This window comes from Heterocephalus glaber, unplaced genomic scaffold (assembly GCF_053883595.1).
Source record: "Heterocephalus glaber isolate CG9 unplaced genomic scaffold, H.glaber_assembly_v1.0 deba00000621, whole genome shotgun sequence".
In the NCBI taxonomy this organism is placed as follows: Eukaryota; Metazoa; Chordata; class Mammalia; order Rodentia; family Bathyergidae; genus Heterocephalus; species Heterocephalus glaber.
The window spans coordinates 7,067,382-7,094,057 of record NW_028258153.1 but is presented as its reverse complement, the minus strand read 5'-3'; the positions used below and the strand labels follow the sequence as shown (position 1 = coordinate 7,094,057).

The 26,676-nt window shown below is 53.7% G+C and overlaps 1 protein-coding gene across 24 annotated transcripts in view; it reads right to left on the bottom strand.

Moving 5' to 3' along the window:
• Positions 1–955: 955 nt before the first annotated feature.
• The window catches only part of Tns1 (tensin 1), a 221,801-nt gene continuing 196,080 nt past the window's right edge, over positions 956–26,676 (bottom strand). For all 24 annotated transcript variants that reach the window (XM_087206062.1, XM_087206065.1, XM_087206063.1 and 21 more), the window contains 11 exons: positions 19,473–19,671; positions 15,476–16,470; positions 12,700–12,786; positions 11,876–12,007; positions 11,396–11,488; positions 10,529–10,606; positions 9,142–9,213; positions 8,713–8,881; positions 7,957–8,025; positions 7,575–7,607; positions 956–5,585 (listed from right to left, as the gene is read on the bottom strand). In XM_087206062.1, the coding sequence (XP_087062188.1) occupies positions 5,441–5,585; positions 7,575–7,607; positions 7,957–8,025; positions 8,713–8,881; positions 9,142–9,213; positions 10,529–10,606; positions 11,396–11,488; positions 11,876–12,007; positions 12,700–12,786; positions 15,476–16,470; positions 19,473–19,671 (2,072 nt within the window). In that variant the 3' untranslated portion in view covers positions 956–5,440. The remainder of the gene's footprint in view (positions 5,586–7,574; positions 7,608–7,956; positions 8,026–8,712; positions 8,882–9,141; positions 9,214–10,528; positions 10,607–11,395; positions 11,489–11,875; positions 12,008–12,699; positions 12,787–15,475; positions 16,471–19,472; positions 19,672–26,676) is intronic.

Sequence of the window (26,676 nt, the reverse complement as noted above, 5' to 3'; positions counted from 1 at the left end):
AAAGCCCTCGATCATGTGTAAGAGCATAAGGAGGCACTGAGTCCCGGAAGCCAGAGGAGACCTCGCTGTAGCACCACGGTGTGCAGGGGCAGAGTGTGTGTGTGTGGCCAGCGCACGTGCTGCTTTCCCCTGCATCCTCCCTCCCAGCCACACTGGAAGCACGCAGAGACCTGGAGCAGTGTCCCTGAGCGAGCACTTGGGGTCTCCCAGAAGCTTCCATGCTGTGCCAAGCCTGCCTCCGCGGGGACCACACCCAAACTTCCAGAGTTCCAGGAAGCTGAGACGGGTGCATGGCACCAGGTGTACAAGAGAACTCCACCTGATGGGCACCCACAGTTTCATGGGACATCTCCCGTCCCCCTTTCCTCTCACCCCTCTGGGGACCCTCCATCCCTCAGTCTCCGTCTTGTGGCTACAGAGGGCCTCAGAGGCAGTGGACTGAGCTCTGAGCCAAGCAGGACCCTCAGAGCCAGTGAACATCTGTTTCAGGTTCTTGCTGAGAACTTGGGGAGAGAAGAGCTCGCTCTGTGCTGAGGCTGCCAGGCTGGTGCAATGGATGCCGCAGCGTTCGGCGGCTTCATGCTTGGACACGGCCTGACTGAGGGTGCAGCCTCAGAATGAAGCACCGGGACAAACTCCTGATCCCACCACTTGAGCAACTGCCTCCAGCTCTGCCTGGACTTCTCAGCTGCTTGGGCCCAGAAACCCCCTTCTCTTTTTATTTTTTATTTTTCTTAAATGAATTTGAGTTTCTCTCACAGCTGAGAGCCCAGGTAAATAACACAGGGTGGCCAGGACCCAGACTTGGCTGGTGGGGAAGCCTTTAGGAGGATTTGAGGTGAGCCAACCGTAGAGGCATCACGGAAGCCCCACATACCTGGTGCCCGGGAGAGGCCCCCTTCACTCGCCAGAGACCCCGAAGAACCTGTCCAAATAACAAAGCTGGGTAACAGCATGGATTTCCTTTCACTTTATCATTTATGAAGCCATACAATGGATCGTGAAGAAACTGAGCAGCTGTACAGGAGTGGGGGCAGCATCTGTGTACATTCACATCGGGGAGAGAAGCAGAGGTCAGGGTTTATACAAGGTGGCAGAGGTTATAGGCACAATGATACAAAATATAAAGTATATTTCCATCTATATAAATACAAAGCCCGGGAGGGGAGGATGCTGGGGTGTTCTGCTTTTCCTGAAAAGGGCCTGGGAGCATTGTGGGGTGGTGGCGGTGGTGTAAGGAGTCTCTTGCATTTGTTTTGGTGACAAGTCAGGGAGAAGAGAAAGGTGGAATCGCAGCATGCACACCCAGACATGCTGTCACACATGGACCACAAACATGGACCACAGGAGAGTGTCACACTGTTTAACACTGATTAGGGGACACACGGGGGATGTGGCTGAACAGTACCCTCACTGCTAGGAAGAGCTCAGGTGTGGGAAACAGAGTGAGATCTTCCAGCTTTGCAGATATTTTAAGAGAGGGGACAAGAAGAAACACATTGCCTGAGCCCATCCCACATGGCTGATCCTGTCTTCAACACTGAAACCCCACTGACTGGAGGCCTTACAGGCCTCGCCTCCTGATCCCTCTCACAGCTGGGTCATATTGAGCTTGCTGCCCCAACCTCTAAGTCCCTAAAGAGATGAGCAAAACATGCGCACACATACATCCACACTTGCACACGCACACACACACACATCCTGTGTTACCCCTGCACAAGGACCCATGAGTCTCCGGGTTCCGGGACCTAGACCAGGTGGAAAGGTGGCATTGAGACTCTGCTCTGAAGCTCTGCAAGGACCCCAAGTGTGGGGTAGCGGTGGGCTGCTTCCCATGGGTAGGGATGCTACCTACTTGATCTCCTCGAGACCTGAAGCTGGGAAACACCAAATGAGGGGGAGAAGCCCCATGAGGAAAGATGGTGGACAAAACCCAGGGTGGGGTGGACACGAGTCACAGTCACCGAACCCTCTGCCTCCCCCACACAGCATGAGGAGTCTGCTCCACCTCAGCCCAGACCTAACAGAATGTGGCAGAAGGATCCCTGCCCCTTTCCTTCCCAGGGTCCCCTTTAGAGAGGGACCACACAGGCCAAAAGGGCCCCACTATCCTGACCACTCCTGAACACCCCCAAGGAATCCTCAAAAAACCAGGGGAGAAGGCATCCTGCAGTCCACAGCTTTCACAGTTCACATGCGATGAGTCAAAAGGCTCCCCTGATCCTAGAACATGACATCTGTCCCTCAGATAAGGGGTCCCGGACTCCCTGGGAGCAGGAGGGCACTGTCACCCCTGAGGCTGAGCAAACAGCTCATTTTCTCCACGTTTCCTTCTGGGATCACATCTCCTTTGTTCTCAGGTCCAATTGATCCCCTTTATCCCCATGAGAAGAGCCACAGGGACCTCACTGGGCCCACTCCTTGCTGTCCACAGTTGTCCCTTCCCTGCTCTGTCCCTTCCCTCACCTCCAGACGCTGAACAGACCCGTAAGGGCAAGGCCTGAGGCTGCCCTAGGGATCTGCAGTCTGGTTGCAGCATTGTGGGCCGGCCATGTGTCTCCCGCTCCTTCCTGCCGTTCCTCCAGACCTCCTCCCATCCCGGCTCGTGTTTAAGACCAGACAGCACTCTCCTTGCTGACAAACAGACTCAACAATAAACAACAGCAAAACTGGTAAAGAGAGGGGGAGGACAAACATTCACACAATAATAACAATGAGTAAAAGTGCTTTTTTTTAAAAAAAAGGATATCTTTGGCAAGAATAGACTGCGATGATGCAGAGTGGCATGTGTGTGTGTGTGTGTGTGTGTACAGAGGGCCACTTGTGAAACACAGGATAGGGAAGGGAAGCAGACTACAGTGTGTTCCCACAAGTGGGGTCACTGTGGAGACTTGGGTCCCTTCCCATCATCCCTTTGGAAAGGACACTCAGAAGCATGCTGGGAGTGAGTGATCAGCTGGCCAGTGCAGACCTGGGTCCTTCCCGTGGCTCGCCCATGGCTCCAGGGCTCCAGCTGGAGTGCAGGGGTGGCCACACTCGGGGGCAGAGGGCAGGTGGGAAACTAAGTGGGCAGGCTGACCCCAGACTCAGTCATGGGCCCGGGCCAGGCTGCCGGAGGGTCTGATGCTCAGCCCAGCCTCAAGTGTGGAGGGGACACCCGGACCCAGAAGACCTCCCAGGATGTGGAGGGAGATAGGGTATTTACAAAGAAAAGGGATGAGGAGCATCTCCTTCTATCCTGGAAGAGAACTAGGGTTCACTAGGGAAGAAGGAGAGGGGCTATGTGGGCATTTGGCTTGAAAATCTCAGAAGGGCACTTTGGAAGACCTTGGTCACTAAGCCCAACATTTCACCCTTTGGGAAATGGGGGGCCTCTGTCCCTGCTCCCCATCTAACAGACACTGTCCTTTCCAGCTCACTGAAACAGAAGGTCCACACAGATACAGTTACCTGGAGGAGAAGAAAACACAAGAGAAGCACACAGCTGTGGCCACACACTCCTGCGTCCTTGCACACACACATTCGCCAGGCCCTGGAGAAAGGGGCTCCCCACATTCCCAGGGAGCTACCCACTGGGCCCCGGCTTGCCAGAAAATGAGAGCACACGGGAAGGGGCATCGCACCCCCTCCCACTGAGCCTGACGTAGCCTAGGTTAGGCCAAGGCCAAGGCATGGAGACCCCGTGCTCCTCAAGAATAAAGGCCCCAGGTTCTACTTACACATTAAAAAGGGCACTGGAACTGGTTTATGCCCAGGGAGGCCATAAAGCGACATGGGAAAACAATAAATACTTCTTGTCAATTTACCTATTTTTTTTAACCTTTCCTTCTATTTTATTACCTTACAGATTCTGTCAGTATGTCTCATGTATATATTATATATATTTATATATCAGTACAATGCCTCTTTCTAGGGGACCTCTATAGGCTTAAGAAAGGAGTCCTGATGAATTTTCCTTCTGGCTTAGGGTCCTTGGGAGGTGGTTAGGGGATTTCCCAACTGTCCAAATGGACCCTAGGTCCTGTGGACTAAATGCACACTTGCTCTCTGCTCCCTGGGCAGCATGGCTCTTTGGCATTGTGTGCAGGCCATGTGGGGCTCTGGTAGCAGCCCTAGGAGCTCTCTGATATTGGCTTCGGTAGCCCAGCCAGAAGGACACCTGCAATAGTCAGACCCCAAAATATTCAGAGGAGAGACAGGGTTAACAGGCTTCTCCCTAGGGCCTTGGTGAGCAGGGCTTTAGGAGGCAGGCTCCCCAGGATGAGCCCCAACATGAGGACCCTGCAGGACAGAGCAGGGCAGATCTGGAAGGCTCCAGCTCTAGCCCCCCAAAAGGCATCATGCAGGTAAGTAAATCTGAGATAAGGCTGGTACTAGGGCCCCAAGCCCAGGAACGGCAGACAGCTAGGAGTAAGGCAGAGTCCGGAGCCCTGGCTGGACGGCTCGCCCAGTTCGCAGACTGCAGGGGAAGAAGCCGGAGCTGAGCAGCCACCCTTCCTGATGGGTCCTTGCCCAGACTGCAGACACCAGCATCTGCACTTCCTCAAACTATTGCTCCAGCCTCCCCACTGAGACAGAACAGGACAGGGAATGCTGTACAGGAGGCCACCCCTCCTGCCAGGGTCTCACACAGGAGGATGGGCTGGTGGCACCCAAGGCCTCTAGAGAGCAGGTGTGGGGACCAGGAAAAAGATTCTCTGTCCTGGATGCTCCTGCAAGAGAGGCTTCTGTCCACTCCCTGATACCCTGTCACCCCCAACCTAACCTTTGGATCTTACACACATGTGCTGCCAGCATATACAACACAAACAAGTAGAGCTGTTTATGATTCTAGCAGAAAGAGGCAGATACAAATCAGTGTGTGAGGATGTGGTGGGAGATGTCTATGCATCCACACAATCATACATCGGAGGCACGGCTCAGACCTGAGGTGGCTTGGGTCTGAGACACTTGTGGAGGAAAAAGTTCCACCACTTCCTGTCTGCCCCTGGCTGTTTAGCTTAGGGACCTACATACAGGTGGCCAGAAAAAGATTCTCTCAGCTTGATTTCTCCTTACGCAGCAGGGTGGTTAGCAAGACAGATCTATCCTGCTGCTGTAAAATATGGGTCCCAGGAGGCCTGCTGGTGCCCTTTGAGGAACTCTGTCTTCTCAGAGGAGGTGGAGGAGTAAGGGGAACTGGCTGGTTTGGGAGGCTTTGGGATTTTGCAGTTTCCGTCTACCCAGGGGATATGAGTTCTGCTCCTCCATCTTTCCTTTCTCTGTCTCCCTCTCCCCCTCCCCTCCACAATTCACTTCCCTCTCCCCACGATGCACTTTCTTCTCTCCTTCTCCAAAATTGGCCCAAAGTCCTCCTGGATTCAAGACGGTCAGGATTCCTGGGTCCCCTCCCCACATGCCCCGTCCCCACTGCCCTGGCCTGGGCAAGGGGTCTGGGCATTCATCTCTTCTGGCCGGCACTCAGCATGACCTTGGAGACAAAGTTGACAATGGCAGAGGCAGGCTGGTTGGGGTCAAGCTCAGCAAAAAGGTGACAGGCGTTGTCCGTGGTGCTGCCCTGCTTCCGGGCAACGAAGCCAAAGAGCCTGCAGGGGCAGGAAAGGGTGTCAGGCTTGAGGGGGCCAGGAGAGCAGCCCAGGCAGGTGACAAGCTGGACTCAGGCCAACCTGCCCCCCGGCCCTGTGGCCCCCCAAGCATCAGGGGGAGCCCTCTCCACCGCACTGCAGCAAAGCCCAGTCCTGGGGACAGTGTCTCTCTGTTTCAGAGCAGCCAAGGTTCCCCTCCAAGAGGTGGGAGGGGGAGCTGGGGGTGAATGAGGAGACTGGAGAGTAGGGTGGGGATGAGACCAGAAATAAAACGGGAACATTCCTAGGCGAGCCAGCGCCTCTGTTCTTCCCAGCCCCGCCCGGCCTGGCTGGTCCTGCACCCAACACGGCAGAGAAACAGCGCTGCCTGAGGCCTGCCAGGCAGAGGCGCCCCCCGAAGACACCATGGCTCTCAGGATCAGCGAAGCAGGATAGGCAGGGCCCTGCCCTACACACACACACACACACACTCCTCCTGGGCTCACAGAGAATGGGAGGGCGGGCCCCACACCTGTGCCCCCCCCCACCAAGGCCGGAGTGACCTAAAGTTCTCTCTTTGCAAAACAGAGTTAAAAATATGAGGGCAGAGAACAGAATGTGGGCACAGGCCCCTCCCAGCCGGCATGTTGCTAATTAGAGCGAGATGAGGAAATCTGGACAGCTGGAGATTCCGATGGAAACCCCTCTGCCCGCAACGGCAGCCACAGCTAAGATTAGCAAGGCTGGGTTCTGCCTGCCAGTGTGTGTTGGTGCTTGTGTGCGGGTGCGTATGTGTGTGTAAATACACAGGGGTGCACACACCATACTCACATGCCAGACCTACGCGCACCGCATCCCACATACACGTGTGCACAGCACACAAATACCTCCACACTTACTTGCACATACCACCTACACACTAGGCACATACGCACACACACTTTCACACTCCGCACCTGTAACACCACAGCAGACACACAACACACAGCTGCACACACCGCACATACGTATACCCAGCACCCGCATAGGCATAGCACACAAACGCACCACACGCATCACACACAGACACACAGCCCTGTACTTCCTACGTCTGTGCTCCGCCAGCTTTGTGTCAGGGCTGAGAATAACCAGGAAACACACGGGTAGTGGGGAAATGTGGTCTTCGGCGCAGCCCCCAGCACCTCTTTCCAGGCCGGCTGGGGCTATGCTCGGGGACATGCAGGCAGGGAAGGGGCGTCCCCAAGCTCCCGGTGGAGGGAGACCTGGCCAGCTCACGCCCACCCTAACCCTGTCACCTGCCCCGTCTGCAAGCCTGTCTGGCTGGAAGGGGCTCGAGGAGGGAGCTGCAAGGACTCAGAGCTCCTGATGGTACTCTGACACTGGGGAAGCCTGACGCTCCCTTCCTCCCAAGCAGGCTCTCGCGAGTCCCCACTGTCGATCATGCCCAGATCACTGCCAGGGCCATCCATTCCCCCTCAAGGTGGCCTCACTCCACCCGCTCCTGACTCTCTACTCCCTCCACCCTGCCTCTGTTCTCTGTCTTTTTTTTTTCTCTTGGGTTTTTTGAGACAGGGTTTCACTATGTACTCCAGGCTGGCCTTGAACTCACTATGTAGCCCAGGTTGGTCTCGAACTCACAGCAATCCTTCTGTCTCAGCTTCCCTAGTGCTGGGATTACAGGCGTGCTTATTTGTTTTCTTATGTCTTCATTTAAAAACTAGTCATTAGCTGCCGCCACCCCGGTCAGACCTACCCTACTTTTGTGGGGTTTGCAGCCTGGTCATGCCACCCCTCTCCCCTAAAACAGTCTCTCTTCTAAGGCCCATTTAAAAATATTTGTTCTCTCCCCCAATTTTTTCCCGCCTAAACATACTTGCCCCTGCTAACCCCACAGATATGGGCTATACTCTTTCTCCAAAACTCAGTGACCTTGGCAGAAAGGTCTTTGCTGCCCTTTCTCAGCCCCTGTCCCTTGCTCCAGTCAGCTGTGAGGGGGTAAGCCACACTTACTTCGCAGGGGCACCTCCCTCTGTCTTCATCCACCTGTGAAGAAAAAGATGCTCAGCGTGGACCACTGCACCTCTCCCGGAGCCATCCTGCCCAGCCCAGACCTTCTGGGAAGGCAGAGGAGCCCCACTTCAGAGAGATAGAAGACAGTGCCTTCCCAGGTGTGGAGAAAGAAACAGATTCAGGATCAGGCCCACAGCAGAGGGGTGGAAGTGGATCTCCAGGTGGGAAGACTCAGGAGGATGCCCAGCATGGTCACCCACACTCCCCAGACACGTGAGGATTCTCACACTGAACCAAGCACACACACATGCACACATGCACACGGATCCACATGTTAGTGAGTCAGAGATGTGGGAGGCCGAAGGGGTCTAAAGAGACTTACTTTCTTTCCTGTGGATCCAGGTCACAGAAGGTGACAGTGTTGAGGGGGTAGTGTCGCCTGAAGAAGAGCCTATGGCACAAGCAGAGAATGAGTGCCAGAGTGACTGTGTTTCCCTACCTTCTCCCTGCAAGCCAGGCCACCTTCCACCATCTCTGCCTGCAGGTGGCCCACACAGACTCCCTCTTGGTTATGAGCGCAATGGCCTGAGCCACTCACCCTGGGGACCTGAATAACGCACAGAGACAGTCAGATGCGCCACAGAAACATGTCTCAGTTGCTGGGAAAGAAACTGATGCTGGGGAATGAGAAATGGGGGTTCCCTGAAGGACAAAGCAACTGGGTTGGGGACATGGTTAGGAGAGGGGCCAAGAGGAAGGGCTCTGCTCCTAGGAAGCAGTGACTTTTTATCAGTTATATCTACAGCTGAATACCCAGCGGAGACAAACCTTATAGAAGGATGGATGGATGAAAGGATAAATGGAAGAGGAGAATAGTGGGGGATGAATGGATACAAGTGAGTGGATGGCTCAATTGGTGAGTGAGTGAGAAAATGGATGGATGAATGAACAAATGGATGGACGGATGGATGGACAGACAGACAAATGAGTTAGGAGAATGGATGCAAGATACATGGTACAGGGGATATGAGGTAGATGAGTACCAGAGATGAATCCGTTGATAAGTGCACGGTGAGTGGGTGGATAGCAGGGTTGCAGGAAGGAGGGCCCAACACAGAAGCAAAGGGAAAAGGCTTACTTTCTCTGGTTGTCAGTCAGTGTGATTCCCTGGGCGGACACTTTGAAATGAACAATGGTGGCAGCCGGTGTGGGGTCAGCAGTCAATGTCTCCGATATGGCTTTTGAGATGGCCTGCGGCCCAGTGAGTGACTCCATATCCACGGAGTTGACGAAGAGCACATTACAGGCTGGAGGAAACCAAATCGAAGAGAAACTGTGTGGGCTGGAGTGGGATGGGGACAATATCCCACATTCCCTCTTCAGGGAAAACGTAGCAGATGAATTTCAGGCCAGCCTTGGGCCAAAAAAGCATCTGCACATAGAAATGTGATCTGCCTAGAGATGTTTGGCCTGGGAGAGACTGCCAGGCTTCTGCGGCAGGAGGGGACAGGGCAGGAAGGTAGAAGGAAAGACCCGGGCAGGGATCCAGTCTCAGGTGACCACTCACCTGCTCCTTGCTTCAGCAGGTCAGTGGTGGAGTTGGCAGGGCCCGAGCTATCTTTCGATTTATCTGTGGGATCTGAGACAAAAATTCAGCTGGTAATTAAATCCCTGGAGCTGGAAAGAGGCATGCATTTGGCTGGGCCTAGAGAGAGCTCTGCAATATTCTGTGCACTGAGTACTGCCTTTCCTAGCAGGCCCTGGCAGTCAACACTGGGTTATACACTGTCGGAATGTTCAGTGGCCACTGCAAGCGCTCAGCACACTGTCCAGAGCCCTGGAATCGAGCAGAGCTGGGCTCAAACCTCACCCTCAGCATCTGCTAAGTGTCTATAAAATGAGGATGACAACGCTGGTGTCCGCATCACCGGGTTTTTGAGACATTCCATTTACAGTTTTAAGCCCAGTGCTTGGCAAACAAGAAGCCTTCAAGCTCAGTGGTTGGTGTTACTGTTGTGGTTTTGTGTTGATCTGACTTTGTGTAGATCAACACATGTCCTCATTCATTAAATCACCAAGGCAGCAACAAGAATCCCTTCCAGGTTAACAAGAATTAAGTGACAGATAGGTTAAGTAGCTCGATTTTATCATTTCACAATGTGTGTGTGTCAAAACATGTTATACACTGGATGAAGTCTAATTTTTAATTTCACCTACACTTTAACGAAAACGTTTTAAAAAAGAAAATCAGAAAAAAATAAGAATAAGAAACAGCTCTTATCAGTACCAGTGCTTCTTATACTTGGGTGTGAAGATTTGTCACAACAGATTGCTGGGCCCAACCCAGAGTTTCTGAGGGGGAGTTGGAGAATATTTTTCTCAGCAACACTGATGTCAGTGAACCAGGGACCACACTTGGAGAACTGCTGGTTTATACAACTTAAATGTAAAAGTTTTGTAACTGCTGAACTACTGCAGTACATTCCATTAAAATACAACTTAATTAGTGTCAAAATTGTGTGGTTAATAATGCTACTTCAGATGTATTTGAACTTTAAGCTAATAATGTTGGTCAATTATTATTAAAAATTCAATGACCTAGATAAATAATGATTGTCAATTAATATCAGAGGCTTTATCTCAACCTCAAGAATATCTCCTACTTCTGAGGCCTCCCTCAGGATGAGGCTTTTTTTCTGAGAATGAAATAGGAATTTCTTGAAGCCTCCACAGTATTTTCTAGAACAATCTGGAAAGGCAATTTATGTATGCTCCTGGAGCCAATTTTTTTAAATGAATTTTTCCTTTTTTAATAAGGAAAAAAGAGAATGGTTTTGAGTTTCCCGTACTGGCAAGGTGACAGGTGTCCTCCAACCCTGGCCCACTTTCTGGAGTGGCTGGCACGGCCAGGACAGGAAGCAGGCAGCTCAAAGGTGTGCAGTCTCACAACCTACCTCGGTTTGGAATGACCAGCTTGCAGGGCAGAGCCAGCGGGATGATGGAGTGCTGGTAGACCAGGGCTGACAGGGAGCCTGCAGGGGTGAGACAGCCTTTCAGGGGCTGAGTGCGCTAAGGGCCGTGGGAACCCCACCCTCATCCCACTACACAGCATCTTCAGCCTTTTATTTTCACAGAATTGGAGATCAAACCTAAGCCTGAGAGCAAGCTAGAGAAGTGCTCTCCCACTGAGCTATACCTCCAGCCCTCAGCTTTTTTATTGCCTCTCATCCTGCTAACACAGCTAAAAACTCACTCCCTCTTTTTTAGCAAGATCCAAGGAAGAAGATTCCTAAATTTACTCCAGCAGTCACAAGGTGACCTAACAACTTTCCGGTACAGAAAGTTCCCCCTGGCATCTCTCCTAAGTCCCTCCAGTTAGGGGGGCCCCTCTCAGATCAAGAGAGTAGAAATGAGGAAAACCGCAGGGAAAGATCCCAGCTCAGTCACTTACTATCTATGTGTTCTTGGCTAAATCTAACTTTCCTTGCACGCAAAATGCGGACAGTGACATTTACCATGCAGGAATATCGTGAGCCCGGGATTGGTAGAGGGCAGCTAAATGTTAAGTGCCACATAGTAGTGGCCAATTAGGGCAGATGTTGTGACAGCTGATCTAATTACAGTAATGACCCGTCTCAGTGGGGAGGACAACATAGAAGGGAAGCTGGTGGAGTCAAAGACCCGCTGTCCAGAAGCCCTGCTCCTCTTTGCTGCCAAGTCTGTGATGTCCATGGCGGAAAGAACTTGGGCAGATCCAGGGGCACCTGGGACAGGGTTGGGACTGCAGCCAGACCACAGTGACAGAGGCAGGGGCAGCTCACCGAAGTTTGGCTCATTGGGGCAGCCCTTGAGCTTGACGCCCCTGGAGCCAGTCTCTATCAGGAAGTGGCGCACCAGCTCGTGAGTCATGTCTCCTTCAAGGAAGAGGAAGAGAGATTTGGTCACTTTATTCTCAAGGCACCCTCCACCCAGCTCCCAACACTGCTTCCCAACTTCTCCAGGGTCCAGGGACAGGATGGGAGGAAGTGTGGCAGAGACAAAATGGCTAGAACTTTGCAGGATGGAAATGGCCACTGCTCCTCTCCCACCCCTCCAGGAAGCCACCACAGTCCCCATGACCTCGTTTCCCTATTTATTCTCTGACCCCACCTTCGCAAGCCCAAGACTCACCCTTCAGAAAAGTCACACTTAGGAGGGACCAGATTCCCATAAGAGGTGGCCTCGTGCTTGGTCCCTGCACCCTCCCACACCCCGGAATTGCAATGGTAATGTCCCGGGCCCATGCTGGGAGATGATGATACCTTTTTTATTCTGCTGCATGATGGTTGGAGGCGGTGAAGACACCTTCATGGCCAGCCCATAGGCCCCTCGGAAGGAGTGACTGTCACGGATGATGAAGGCCCCTGGCTCCTGATCCTTGAGGAGTGCGATGGCTGCATTGGAAGGAGACACAGAAAGAAAAGGAAATAAGAAACTGAGGACATTGCCTTTGCCTAAGTCCCACAGGGCCTACCGCACTTCATTCTCTCTCAGGTGATGACATTCATGAATGTTAGGGTTTAAACACTCCTGAGGGCCATCCTGTACCAAGGTGGCCAGACATTAAATATTTCAGGCTTTGTAGGCCATGCAGTCTGTTGCGACTACTCAAGCCTGCCTCAACAGCAGGAAGCAGCCAGAAGGCACACACAGAAGGTGTGTCTGTGTCCCAGTAAAACTTTATTTACAGGCAGCTGTCTGCTGAGACACTCTACATCCACGCAGACTTTCGTTGAGACCCTGATGTGGACTTCATCTCTATTTGCACATTTCTAACTTTTTTTTTTCCTTCTGTAAAATGCAACCTTCTCCCCCAGAGCTAAGAGAGCTAAGGTTTCCTATTATCTTGGCTGATCTTTTTTTTCCCAAGGAAACCATGGCTTTCCTAGGAGCATCCACAACCACTGCTTCTGCCATCCCCCTTTCCATGGGAAGAGCTTCCTAACATCTGACTTTATCCCAACACCCTTTCTGTGACCATCACCTATGCAAAGAGGAACAAGTCTGTCCTGCTCGCTGCCCTAGGCAGACATGGCAGGTAGCAGCCAGGATGGACCACAGAGCCCCCAGCACACCCAGCACTCACCCTGCTCTCTGGAGATCTCGGGCTTGTACCAATACTTGGAAGTGTCCTGGACAAATTTCACTTTAGCCCGTGTTTCAGGGCTGTTGTCTACAGGAGGAGAGGAAAGGAAAGTGTTATGGGTTGAACTGTGTCCCCCAAAGAGATACACTGAAGAACTCTGAAGATTTATTAATGTGGCCTTATTTGGAAATAGGGTCATCAAATTTTGCAGATGTCATCAAAGTGAAGATAAAGTTGTGCTGGATTAGGGTGAGCCCCGAGTCAATGTGACTAGAGGCCTTACAAGAAGAGACACAGACACACAGGGACAGCACTATGTGGAGGCAGAGACAAAGGTGGGATGACGAGTCTCCAAGCCAAGGGACGCCAAGGATGGCCAGCTACAAGAGGAGCCTGGGATCAGGTCCAGAGCAGACGGCCCCTGGAGCCTCCAGAAGGAACCAACCTTGCCAACACCTGAACTTTGGACCCGTCTCCTCCATTCCTATGACAGAATCCACGGCTGTTGTTTTGAGAACCAAGTGTGTGGTACTTTGTTATGGCGGCCCCAGGAAACCAACAGAGAAAGCGAGTGTCCTCCAATATAGCAGAGCATAATGAGAAGGAACGGAGGGAGCGGCCTTCTCGTCCCTTCCCTGCCTCCGGCCTCCTGCCAGGGCGGGGAGCTGCCCTGCTGTTGAAGGGCTAGCCTGACAGTCTCACGGAACCAATCCACAGTCTTCTCCCACCTTCCCCTCTTCTTCCAGAAGATTCTGGAGTAATCTTCCCACTTCCTGCCGGCTAAGACACCCTCCCCAGCCCCTTCTCCCAACCGAAGCACAACAGCTGAGAGGACAAGGGCAGAAAGACCATTTCTGCCATGCCCTGGTCTTTCCCAAAGCTGGTGTCCTGCATTACAGAAGGCAAAAAGTCACGGCTGCCCTGGGACAAACAAGGAAGGGCTGGCCTAGCATCTAGAGGCCATGTGGTTCTATATAACATATACGACAGGTTATTGCCAACTACAGTCACCCCACTGCACTACAGAGTGCTAGAGATTACTCCTCCTGTCTAACTTTGTTCCTTCACCTTTTGTCACCAAAGAAAATAAAAAGAAAGAGGGGTGAGGGAAGATGAGGAGGAAGAGGAAAAAAGGAATATTTCAGTCCCACATTCTTCCTCCCCTGTGTTGGGGAGAGGCTGGAGCAGGGGCCCTGTGCTAAGGATGCTGCTGAGGAAGAGAAGCTGACTGGGAGACCCCTCTCCAGGGCTCCGTCCACTTCTGCGGTAGTGTCCCTTCCTCAGGCTTCTGTGCTCCATCTCCAGAGGCTGGGGAGGAGGAAGGGAAATCAGCTCCTCCACTGGGCAAAGCAGCTGGGCTGGGCAAGGGCTACAGGCTACTTGTCGCTGCTCTGCAGCCCCAGCCACTGCCGCCATCCGCCCTTTTAACGAGCTGTCAGAGGCGGCCACAGTCCCCTGTGCCTTCCTGTGTTGACTCCGAAGGCTATTTTAAACCGCGAAGATGGTGGGAAACAGGAAGTGTCCCAACTACTAGAAGTTTTGCATCCTTCAAGGAGAGGGGCTGGGAACCAGATGTCCCCAGTAGGCGACAGGAAGCAGGGGGTGCTGGGTCACCCTAGGTGTCCAGACTCAGCAGGCTCAGGGCAGGCCGGGGCTAGTGACATGGGGAGAAGCTGGGTGGCTGGACCCTTCCAAGGCAGCCTGGGACACTTGACATCTGCCTGGCACATACAGGGCCTCGGGCCATGTGGGGGGCAGTGTGAGGAGCTGAGGGTGACGCCAGGCTCTGACCTTTCTGATGTTCGATAATGAACTATCTAGGGCGGAGGCGAAGATGCCAAGTCCCGGGTGAAGAGCTCACTGTGCAAACCCACATGGGCTTCCGTGAACTAAGTCTGGACAACTTCGGCTCTGAGAAAACGTCCAAGCCCCAGCCTTGCCCCGAGTCACATCTGGCCTCCAGACTTGGTATTACTGACGTCCACAGTGAGGCTCGTAAAAGGCAGAGAGGCCCATGTTTGGAAGGCACGTTTTCAAAGTTATGCTACATCACAGCAATGCTCATGGTAGGGACACATAGTCGGGCATAGTGGAGCAGGCCTGTAATCCCAGCACTCGGGGAAACTGAGACACGAGGGTCTCAAGTTCAAGCCCAGCCTGGACAACTCAGTGACTTAGCTAGATGGCGCCTCAAAATAAAAAATAGAAAAAGACTGGAGCTCAGCACAAAAGCTCAATCTTCAGTACTGAAAAGTACATGGACACATGATAGAGACAATCAATCTACTAATGCTTTAAGACAATGAGTTTTGAGGTAGTGTGGACCTGAACTGGAAACCTAGCTCTGCCACTCATTGTGGGATTCTGGACAAATGACAAAGACTTTGGAAGCTCAGCTTGTTCCTAGTGTAAAAGAGGAGTAACAGAACCTACTTTACCAGGGAGCCATGAGGATTAAGTGAGATGGTACTTAGCTCTGAGGCTGGCATGTCACATGTGCCCAACAAATGGGTGTGGCAATGCTAGACACGACAACAGTTGTACTATTACTGTTACCTTCATCCCCTTCACCCCCATTCACATCCTCATGACAGCATTCACACTCACAGCCACATTTTGAAGACACCTCCAACTCCTATTACACAGATACAGAAACTGAGGCTCAGAAGTCAGGGACTCGCCCAAGATCCTATGCCAAGGGATGGTCAGGACAGATGTCCTAACTGGGATTGATTTGTCAACAAGAGCAGGGACAAAGGCAGGAGGAGAGTCCTACCTGGCATGGAGTACTTGGAGAAGTCGGGCAGAGTATGGGAGAAGGAGACCGTGCTGCCCCCGCTGGGGCTAGACATGCCGCTGGCAACGGGTGAGGAGGACACCTTCCCGTTGACGGTGGCGTAGTTGGGGAGGCTGCCGGCCCGGTCTCCCACAGACATCCTCCGCTTCTCTGGCAGGGCTGGCGTCGGGCTCCCTTGGCGGAAGGCTGCAGAATCTGGCGAGGGTGAGGTGCCGGGGCTACTCAGGCCTGGGTAGTAGGCAGGGGACACGGGGAAGGAGGGCGTGGAAGGAGCCTGGTAGCCGGAGGCACTGCTCTGCCTGGACAGTGTGGGTCTGCGGTCCTCAGGGGTGGAATAGCCAGCATAGGCCACGTGTCGGTCCAAGCTGGGGCTGCCGGGAACCACAGATCCGGACCCTCCCAGGTGACGGCCCAGGCTGGGGCTTCCGGGGCTGGCTATTGCGTTGCCATGGACACTGGTGGCCAGGTTGCCTTGGTGGGCCCCAGGGTGCCGGCCCAGGCCGGGGCTCCCTGGAGTGGATGCTGCACTGCTCTGGTGGCTGGAAATCGTGTTCCCATGGACACCGGGGCCTGATGGACCCATCACCTGGCGGTGGCTCAAGCCAGGACTACCAGGGGCAGTCATGCCAGGGTTTATGGCTCGCCGGCCAAAACCAGGACTGGGGGGAGTGTTGGTGCCCACTGTCCTGTGGCGGGCCTGGGGGCTCCCTGGCACTGTGTGGATGCCGGCCACGCCGTGCTGAGGCCGGGCCTGGCTCTCCGGAGAGGAGTTGAATTGCTGAAGTGAGTAGTCGGGGCTACTGTAGCTGCTGCCCATGGTCGGGAGAGGAGAAGGGCTCTGGTAACTTCTCTGGGCCATAGGGCTGGGCTGCCCCAGGCTGCCGGAACGGAAGCCAGAATCCAGCAGGGGCTGGGTGGGTGTCCTGGGGCCCTGGTCGCTGCTCTCCCCTGATGGGAAGCTTCCCACTGAAGTGCTAGAGAGACGACAAGTTGAAAAGTCAGCACATGGCATTTAATGAAGGGGGCTTTCAGTGAGTCCCCAGCCTCCCTTCCAGCTCCAAACAGCAACAATCAGAGCTCTGCTCACAAACTCTTGGAATGTCAGGGATTTCACACATTACCTCATGGAACCATCAGAAGAAACTGAAGGTCAGAGAGGCTAACCAATAAGCTCAGAAACACACAGCTCATAAAAGCCCACGGTTTCCACTCTGTCTTCAAAGCTCATTGTTTCCACTGTGCCACACTGACTCCTGAGCCAAAGGAATCTTCCCCACCCAAACTGCCCCACCCAAACTGCTGTTATGGCCTCCGACATCACAACAACTCACGCCGGAGAGTGAATCAAGGCATCTGGCTCCTGTTCACACCATAGTCCACCTTGACTCAATTTCTCCCTGTGTATGGTCAGCATGCTTCAACACTGAGAGTACTGCAACTGGGCTTTCACTCCCAGGTGGCTTCAGAATCACAAAGAAATGGTATGGGGGGAAGGTTCAAACTAGGAGATTTCAACTCCTCATAAGCTCTGCTTTCCAACCACTGAATCTGACCACTAAGAGAGCGAGCTGCCTTGCATGGTGCTGAGGCTCCTGTCACTAGGAGCATTCAAGCAGAGGCTGACAGACCTATTGGCCTGAATGCTATGAAGGGAATTTCCTCCTTGGGGAGGTTAGATTAAATGAGCTCAGAGGTCACTCCTCATTCTAAGATTCTGATAAAATTCAGTTCATAAAGGAGTACACGTCTGGAGTATTCGCCACAATTAAAGGTTCTGCTGTGAAGTAAGTTCAGGACCATACAGAGTGACACGGCATAATACACTGGCCTGTGGGCTAGGGAACCAGCATTGTCCTTGCTAAGAAAGTTTTCTACGTGGAAAATGTGGGAGTGAGTGAGTCGACCCTGATTCCCTCCTGATGTAAACCTCTCCCCGTTTGACACAGCAGGTGAGACAAGGTTGGCAGTGCCTGGCTAAGAGCAGCCTCAAGAGGCTTGCACCAGGACCCCACGGGAGGAAAGGTCCTCACACAGCTGGTGCCATGCTCCCCCACAGAGGGAGTCTCAGGCAGCTGCTCCCTGCCTGGGCTCCCTGGGTAGCAGGAACCAGGGCAAGTTCAGGGGCCAGGCCAGGACAAAGTCCACCCCGTGCCCCAAAGGGACCAGAGCAGAATGCCACCTCCTTTATTCACCTTTAGTGAATAAAGTGAGGAATGAGAGAGACAGCAGGATGCACCGGGGTGACCAGGGCTGCTAAGCCAGAGTTCTGGAAGATCAATCCCGGGAGAGAAATGCTAGCTTCCGGACTCCTGCAAAGAGCCAACACTACAGCAGAAGGGATTCTGGTGAGAAGCGGGGACGAAGTTCCCACAGCCAAGGCCCACACCACGTCTGCCCCTGTGGCTGGGGCAAGTCGGGGAGACCCCCAGGGCCAGGCCTCCGGAGCAATCACCTCTGCCTCCCGTCAAGAGGCCGGGAGGTGCGAGGTGGACTGCGTTGGGAGGTTCATGCGTGGCTGGAGGCTGCAGAGCTCACCCAGCTTCCTCCCAACTTGGGAAGCTGTGCTGAGCCTGCGGTGAGCAGCAGGCATGGCCCACAGGGCTGCTTGCAGAAATGGGAAGGAGAGGGCTCGGGAGTCTGCTGGCCCCACAGAATCCCAAGCTAGCAGGGGCAGGGGTTCGGTAAGGGATGGTCCTCCCTCCTGGGGCGAGTTCCTGCCGGGCCTGTCCTCCTCCAGGCCTGACCCAAGCTGATCGCAACCTCCCTTTCCTAGGTCATTTCCCTCCCCAAGGCACGGAGTCTTCACTCCCACTGTGCAGCCGAGCAGCTTCTCACTGCTCTCCAAGCACGGGCCCTCTCCCCACTAAGCTGTCGCAGGGACCATCCAGCTCCCCTGCCCCCTTCTGTCTTCCCTCTCTGATGCACTCATACCCGCCCCCCGAGTCCCTGCGCACTGCACTCGCAGGCTGCAGGACCTCAGCTGCCCATACCCAGCCCACCACACCCCCAGGCTCAGTCCCTCCGTGCTGTTCTTCCTTCACCCCTTGATGCCCGCTCACTCTCCTGGGCTTGCCACAGATAGATTCAGTCCTCAGAAATTCTCTAGGCTTCCTGAGCCAGAAATAAAGGCCCTTGCTCTGAGCTCCAAGCTTTCCTTCTCTGCCAGCTGTGAGCACATCCGGCTCTCATCCCATGAAGGGCAGCACCAGAACCCAGGATGAGAGAGGAAGACAGAGAGGAGGGCTCCAGAACCACAGGCCTTTGGGCCGAAGCCTATTTCGGGGACTGCTTAGCAGCAGGACCTTGAGAAAGTAACTTCATCTTTGTGCCTCAGTTTCCTCTTCTGAAAAGTAGGCATAACAGTGCTTACCTCCTGGGACTGCCATGAAGATAACTGCATGGAGCACACAGGGCAGTACCTGGGGCCTAGGAAGCACTTACTACATACATTGCTAGGTTTTATTTCTTTTTAAATTTTTATTTTTTTTATTTCTGTGGTACCAGGAATTGAACCCAGGGCCTTTGCACGACATCTCCAGCCCTTTTATATATTTTATTTTAAGACAGGGTCTTACTAAGTTGCTAAGATGCCTAGGCTAGGCTCAGACTTTTGATCCTCCTGCCTCAGCCTCCCTGAATGCTAAGATTACAGCTGTGCACCAGCATACCCAGCTTTAGGTTTCAAACTTGGAGGAAAGTCTTTGCATCCCTCACCTAAGTCCATTTCCCTCCTTCCAACGCCACAGTGGATGGGGGGGATTGGATGCAGTCTGCTGGGAATCAGAGCTCACTCACCCCCAACTCCCACTCGGGGCTCAGGACATGCTCTCTCAAAGCGCCACAATGAGGTGGTTCACAAGGGGCAGGAATCTAGACACCATCTCTGCCCGCCCAGGCCCTGGGCAGATCCTGGGACCCTCCCAACCCAGGCCTGGATTCTCACCCCTCACCTGGGCATGCCCCACTCCCGGCTTACCTGTCTGCACTGAGGATGGGGCTGCTGGTGGACAGTGGGCTGGGGGAGGCAAACGAGCTGCCCAGGGTCCCGTTCCTCAGTGGCGTCTCCTGGCCATAGGCCTGGGCAGCCGGGGCACTGAAGCTCTTGGGCTCAGTGTCCTGAGCTCGGGGCCCGGCCACTGCTGTCCGCGCCACAGACTCGACATAACTCCGGGGCTCTGGAAGGGGCAAGGGAACAGAGACTGAGTGAGGGTCTCCCGGGCTGTAGTGTGGACACCACCAAACCTGCCAAGAAGCACAGCCTCCCAGAGTCCATCCTGGGGGAGACAGCACAGAACCCGACCCCCATGATGCTGGGGCACTTTCCCTGGGGGCACCCAAGACAGCCTTCAACCTGGGCCTGGCATGGAGAAGCGTCCCCAAATGGACCCCAGGTTCTGCCTCTGCATATGGCCATCTGAGAGTCTTCCCCCCAAGCACCAGAACGTCTGTCCATGGCTGGTGTCCTTGTGGCCACTTTTCCTTCCATGACACTGCTGTCCAGCCACCAGGCCCCGCTGGAGTCTAGGGCTGTAGGTGGACACAGCTCTGCCCGACCTCGGGACAGCCCTGGGCTCCTCCCCAGAAATCCAGAAACAAGATTGCTCACCTAGCAACAGTCCTATCGGTGAGTCACACCCAGTAACCCCTTCCAGGTCAAGACACGCCCCCCCCACCCGACATGCTTAGCATTCCTCTAGAGAAACTGCACCAGGCGGAGCTGGACATTCTGTGCCCACCTCTGGCATTTCTGCAGCACTGGGCAGCTTACAGAGGACATTTACACACATTATCCCCACTGGTGTTCAGAATAGCCCAAGCAGAGGCTGCAAGGGAGGGAAAGAGCCAAAAAGGCCATTTTACAGAGGAGGAGTCTAAAGCCAGGAAGTCAAATGGCAAGAGGCACAGCTCCCGGTCCAGCACTTGTCCGACATCCCCCACAGCCTCTGAGGCTGGGCCTGGCAATCACTCAGTGCTAACAGTAAGAGCAAGCAGGCACTTGGTTGCTCCAGGGATGTGGTCAGGGATGGCTGAGGTTCCCCACCTGCAAACCTTCCATGGTCCCTATCTGTCCCGGGAGGGACCATGGCTGAGCACAGAGCCTGGCTCTGCCACACTTATGCCTCACTTGAAGCCAGCCCTAGATTCTGAGGAGCTGGAGCCTGGGCACCCCTATGGCTTGGGCCCCTGCACCTTTTGCTGGTCAGGACTATGACAGTCACCAAGTCAGGGAAAGACAACTAAAATGGAACCTCCCTCCCTTGATCTCCAAGGAGATCTCAATTAGGAAGGGGAGATGGGCCGGGGATTTAGCTCAGTGGTTCTGCCACCTGCCTCACAAGTGCAAGGTCCTGAGTTCTATCCCCAGTACCAAAAAAAAAAAAAAAAACAACAACAGAAAGGAGGAGTGGCAAGATCTCTTTGTAAGAGCCGGGCCTCCTTTCGAGGAGGCCCAGGCCAGGCACCCTCTCCCAGACCTACAGGCCTCCCCAGGACAAGCAGAGGACAGTCCTTCCGGCCATGGCCCTTCGCAGAACATGTGACCAGGGGTGGATGCAAGGAGGTCTACTCCAGGGTACCACAGGTGCAGCCACCTGGGTACCTAGACCTGGAGTCCAGCTTGTGAGATGAGCCAGCAAGGCCCCCTTTAAATGCATCCTTCGAGCAGTCCAGGCCACCACCCACCTCAAGATGCCCCAGGCCAACTTGGCACTGGAGGCTCGGGCTCCAGGACAGCTAGGCAGAGGTCCTCTGACCCAAGGCCAGAACGCATTTTTGTGAAGGACCCAGCAGTACACATCTCAGGTGTGGTGGGTCAGATAGTCTCTGTTGCAGTGGCACGGCCCTGCTGTTATAGTGTAAAAGCATCTGCAGACAACAGCTAACTGAGCAGGCACAGCTGTGTTGTAATAACTTTCTTTACAAAAATAGGTGGCAGGCAGGATCTGACCAGCTGCCAGAGTTTGCTGACCCATGATCTAAACTGTCTCCTCAGTCCAGGCAGGTGGAGCGATTTGTCCACCAAACACAGGCAGTCAGTGGGCATGCACGCCATTACCCCAGTGCAAGTTCTGGGTGGCCCAGAGGAGGCTCAGTTTTACATAGGCACTCAGAGCTGACTGCTACCCACACACCAGCCCATTGGCTGGAGGAGTGCCAGCTCCACAGGGCTATGCATAGCATAAAATTAGCAAATGGTCATGTGAGGAAAGTAGGATTTGGAGAACATAAGTACCTTGCCCTGGTCACACAGAAAATGGCAGAACTGGCCCAGGAGCCAACCAACTGGCAAAGAGCCTGATTCTCCCGTGAACATGGGGCCATGTGAAATTGGGGGGCCAATGGCTTCAGTGTGGCTGTAGCCTGGGGGAACTGCACCTTGCCCTGGGGTGGTAACCCAGCTGGGCAGAGGGATCATTGGAGGGCACTTCACCCACAGACATGCTAAGGTGACCCGACCAGAGTCCACCCTCCCCTCCCATTCCTCACTGCCCGGTCCATCACTCCCGCTGAACACTTCCTGACCCTTCCAAATAGAGGCTCATGTAGCTTCACCTAGTTCCCACAGTGCACAGCACCTCTCCTTCCCACCTTGAGACAGCATGGGGGTCCACCTGCCCCTCCTAAGTGCCCAGAGCCTTCCTCGCTAACAGGTCTTCCCAGTGCCTCCTACAGAGCAGAGAACTTCCCACGTCTGAGCCACAGAAAGCCAGAGGAGTTCTGGCCTGGCCCACAGCACCCTTAGTGTGTGCCTGTCCCACCAGTCTGCAGATGTACAAGCCTCACCCTCCAGCCCCAAGAAGACCTAAGAGACCCACAGTCCCTGGTGCTCATGCTGGAAACGACACCAATGACACCCAGAGTCTATGCTCTTCTCTGCCCCACTTCTCCATCCTCATCCTCTCTGCCCTGATCTGCATCCCTGGAGCCTGGCTTTTACTTACTATATCACCTGCAACCCCTAGTCCTATGGCTCCAGGAGGGACCGGCTAGAGAAGAGCAGGAAGGAAAGAGAGGTCAATGATCAGTGGCTGCATCCTTTAGCCAAGACCACGGTTGGTCACCACCCTCTCCTTCAGACTACCCTGGTTCCTCAGGCCTGGGGTGGCAATGGCTCCCTACTCCTGCCAGGGACAGTGCAAGGTACGTGACATTCTTCACTGATTCGCCCAGACTTTCAAACATTAAACCCTCCTTTGGTTGCGCCATTGGAATGAGCCATTGGCTTTCTGCCAAGACCTTGGTCCACACAGAGGGTAAACAACTCACAGTACCCTATACCTCCCCTGCAAAAAAACACATACTCCTGTACTTAACAGGAAGCTGAGAGAAGGCCCCGTAGTTAGCTTCCAGCCTACCCTGGAACCGCAGCCATGAGCCTGAGGACAGGTTTACACGGTGGGCTGGTGGAATGGTACATGGGAAGTCCCAAGAGATGAGAAATGAAAGGCTGGCCATGTCCTCAAGGCCTGTCTCATGGCCACTGCCCAGGCCCTTCACCTTCTAAACCACAGAAAGCCAGAGGAGCTCTCAAAGGACCAGGAGTCTGAAGCTGGGGGACAGGACTGCACTGGGTACAAGCAGCAACATGTATGGTCGCCATGTAAGGAGACACCCTGTGTGAGGGGTGGCCACACAGCCCAGCCCCATCCTGGCATCACTTTGCTGTCCGCTACCTAACCTCTCCCACTCCATTCTCTTCCTCAGTCCCAACCCTTCCCACCTGGCCCCCAGTCCCAAATCAGGGGGTCAAGAAGACCAAAGTCCTTCAATGCTGGCTCCATTTCTCATGAGCTGAGTAGGAGAGACCTCTGGGAAGTTACCTGCTTTTCCAGGACTGTGTAAAATCAAGCCCAGGGCCCAACTTCAGTTTCCCCAAGTTTCCAGACTCAGATTTCCATATGAAAATGCTTCCTTTTTCTGTCTGTCTCTCGGCTTTCTCTCCCCTTACCACATCAGGACTGCATACTGATGATTGTGGGCTTCCCTTTCTTTCTGACTATAGTCTTTCTGCACCTCAGTTTCTTCACCTGTAAAGTGGGAATGAGAACACTCACCTGGAGTGGATGGAATATCATGAGATGGAGACTTCCTTCTCATTCTTTCTTGCTAATTCTGGCCTGTCACAATGGTTAGAACCACCCACCCTTGCCTAAGTCTCAGGCTGGGCCACTCCAGCCTCCCCTACCCTGGGCACCCTGTGGCTTTCCTCCTCTCCACCAATCCTGGAGCAGCTGCACCCAGGCAATGGCGTTAGGAAGGCTGGGAAGGGTGGGTCAGGGAGGGTGCTGCATGGAGAACATTCCAGGAGCCCAAACCATTCCAAGTGGCTGGTGGCAGCTCAGAGCAGCTGGAGACACAAGAGGGACTTGGCTCCTCCAGCCTGGGACACCAACAGCTCTTCCTCCACATTTTCTGCCTCTTGGAAAAAGCTTTGGCTGGGGAGAAGAGGCCCACCCTGAGTAGAGTGAAGCCATGTGGGGATTGGTAGAGTGCTTGCCTAACTCTCGCCAGAGTGTAAGAGGCTCTGCGTTCGATCCCCCACCGCCAAGCACCGTGGAGAAAGTGTGGGGAAGATGGGGAGGGGAAGAGGAGAGAGAGAAAGTGAGACGACAAAGATGAAGATAGGGACTACAGAGAAAGAGGAGACACGTGCATGATGGAGAGGAGATGGAGGAAATAAATAAATGCTTGAGTCTCAGACCCAAGAGCTCAAAGGTGAGAATTTCAAACCATGTTAATGGCCCCACACTCCCTTCCTCTGAGCCCCGGCACATCGCTTCCTTCCCTGGCTCTTCTGTCTTGTCTTGAGATGCCTGTGGCATCTCTCCCCTCCCCAGGCTGCTCACCCTTCTTTATCCGCTCAATGCCAGGCACCCAGATGCCACACAACACCTGGCACCAAGAATCCAAGAGGAGGCAGAATCTCCAGAAAGGCCATCTGTAGTCCAGCATCTTTCTCTGTGCTGAATCTGTCCAGCCCAAATCACCCAGATGAACAGAACCTACCCTGAGTGTTCCCTGCCACAGGAAGCCACTCCTGATGGCAACCTCGCATCTTGATGCAGCAGGTTCTCGTCCTCGCCTTCCCTCGGGGAGACCAGCTCTGGGTCCCCACACCCAGTAAAGTCACTGTTCAGATGTTGAAGTGCCCCTTGTCCCCAGTGCGGTCACGTGGAAAGGGACAGCCTCCACATGCTGATCCAGTGCAGGCTCTCAGCTGTGTCCCTGGCTAACAGCGGGCCTGACAAGTCATCTAACGTCTCGTCAGTAAAATGCAGCTCCTACTACTTTCTTCTCAGTGCTGTTGAGATTATTAAACAAGATGATGTGACAATGACCCATGTGGTCTGGCTCCTGTTTACCTTCCGTATATACCACACATCCCCTTATTCTGGGCTCCAGCCTCACTGACTTTGCAGTTGCTAGGCAAAGCTCGCCACCATTTCCTACTCCAGGGATTTTGTCCACGCCATTCTCCTCTGCTCTTCTATTTGAGTTTCACCAAGTTAGCAAAGAGCATGTTCTTTCTTGCAAGTTCTCATAAAACTGTATCCCTTCCCTCCAAAGCACCAAGTGCATAATTCTGAGTGATCGTTTACTTCCAGTTCCTGTTCATGCACACACTCTGTGAGATTAGGAACCGTATCTTGGACTGCTTATCATTATATCCCCAGAGCCTGGCATGATGCCTGGCACACAACAGCCCCACAAAATATTTATTGAATCAGTGAATAAAAGAATGCATGAATATATTTAGCACAGTGACTTGAACACAGCAGCAGCCCCCAGATTCTTCTTTTCCCTCAGCTGAATAATTTGGCCACTGGTCATTTTTCCTCACAGGCCTCTTTTTCTGCATTTCCCATTAAAGTACCAGCGGGGAAGTCATGCAGACCTTTTGAGGGTCAGCAAAGAATGTGCTCCGGTCTGAGCTGGGCCGTGGAGTGTGAGTCAGGAAATACAGAACTGGCTGCCCAGCCTTGCTCCCTGCCCTCACCCGCCCATTCCTGGGGCAGCAATTCTGACTCCCACACTGGAATCCCAGGGTACAGAGCACTGAGGCACAGGAGGGCTCTGAAAGGGCCACTTCAGAAAGAGCCAGGAGATCCACGACTCCTTCTTCACCCTGCCCCTAACACAGTCCTCGGCTCCTGGTCCAGGATGAAACCAGTGTGGCTAGGAATCTTCCCCTCCAAATTCGTGGCTCTGGGAAAGTGGAAGGCTGGGGGACTCGGGGGTCTCACAAGCTGAGAGTCATTCGGGAGGCACACGTGTCAGGTTGCTCTTCCGTGGCACTGGGATTGAACCCAGGTCCTCATGTATGCTAGGTGAGTGCTCTACCACTGAACCACGCCTCCAGCCTAATACAGTGGACCCTTGACTTACCAACTCAATTCATTTCCAAGAGCTGATTGTAACTCAAGGTGGGCAATCGCCTTCAAATTTTCTCTCCTGTATAATTTTAGGGCACATTTTCTTCCAGGCAAATCTCAGTGTCCTTAGTGAGACATTGGCCCAGGATTTCTCCATTAACCCCACACAGGAGAGAATGTTGTAATGTTCCTTCCAGAACTCTTTAAGGATTAAATCTGTATCTGAGAGCATCTGGAAGCAAAAGCGGCCAGCATTCAGGTTGTAACTCAAGACTTGGGTGTAAGTTAAAACTAATATTCCGGGCGTAACCCAAGTTGTTCATATATCAGGCTGCTCATTACTCACAGGTCCACTGTACTTGCTTCTCTGAAGAGTCACCCTAAAGTGGTAGACAGCTACTAGGACCTGTCAGCCTGTGGGACAAGATCCCCCTGTAACCTTCTCACATGAGCATTTCAGAATCCACCTTGTCTCAGGAGCTGGGCGCCTCCTGTGCTCCCTGGATCTGAAGCCCAGGATCATGACTGTGGACCCTGATTATCCTAGCCGCCCCTTGCCAGCTCCACTGCATATCGCTGCCATGAACCTGTCAGGTCAGAACTCCTTCGAGTCACCCACTGCTCTGAGTCCTCATCAGAAATCTGCGGGAACTGACTGAAAGGCTTTCCCACCAGATGATGCCCCTCCACTTGCCGGGTGCACCATACAGGGCTTCATCAAATCAGGACTCAGGGCCGGACCCACAATCACCTAACTCCTTGAAACTGTTTCTCAGAATAATGTGCACAGGTGTTTCGACGTGTGTT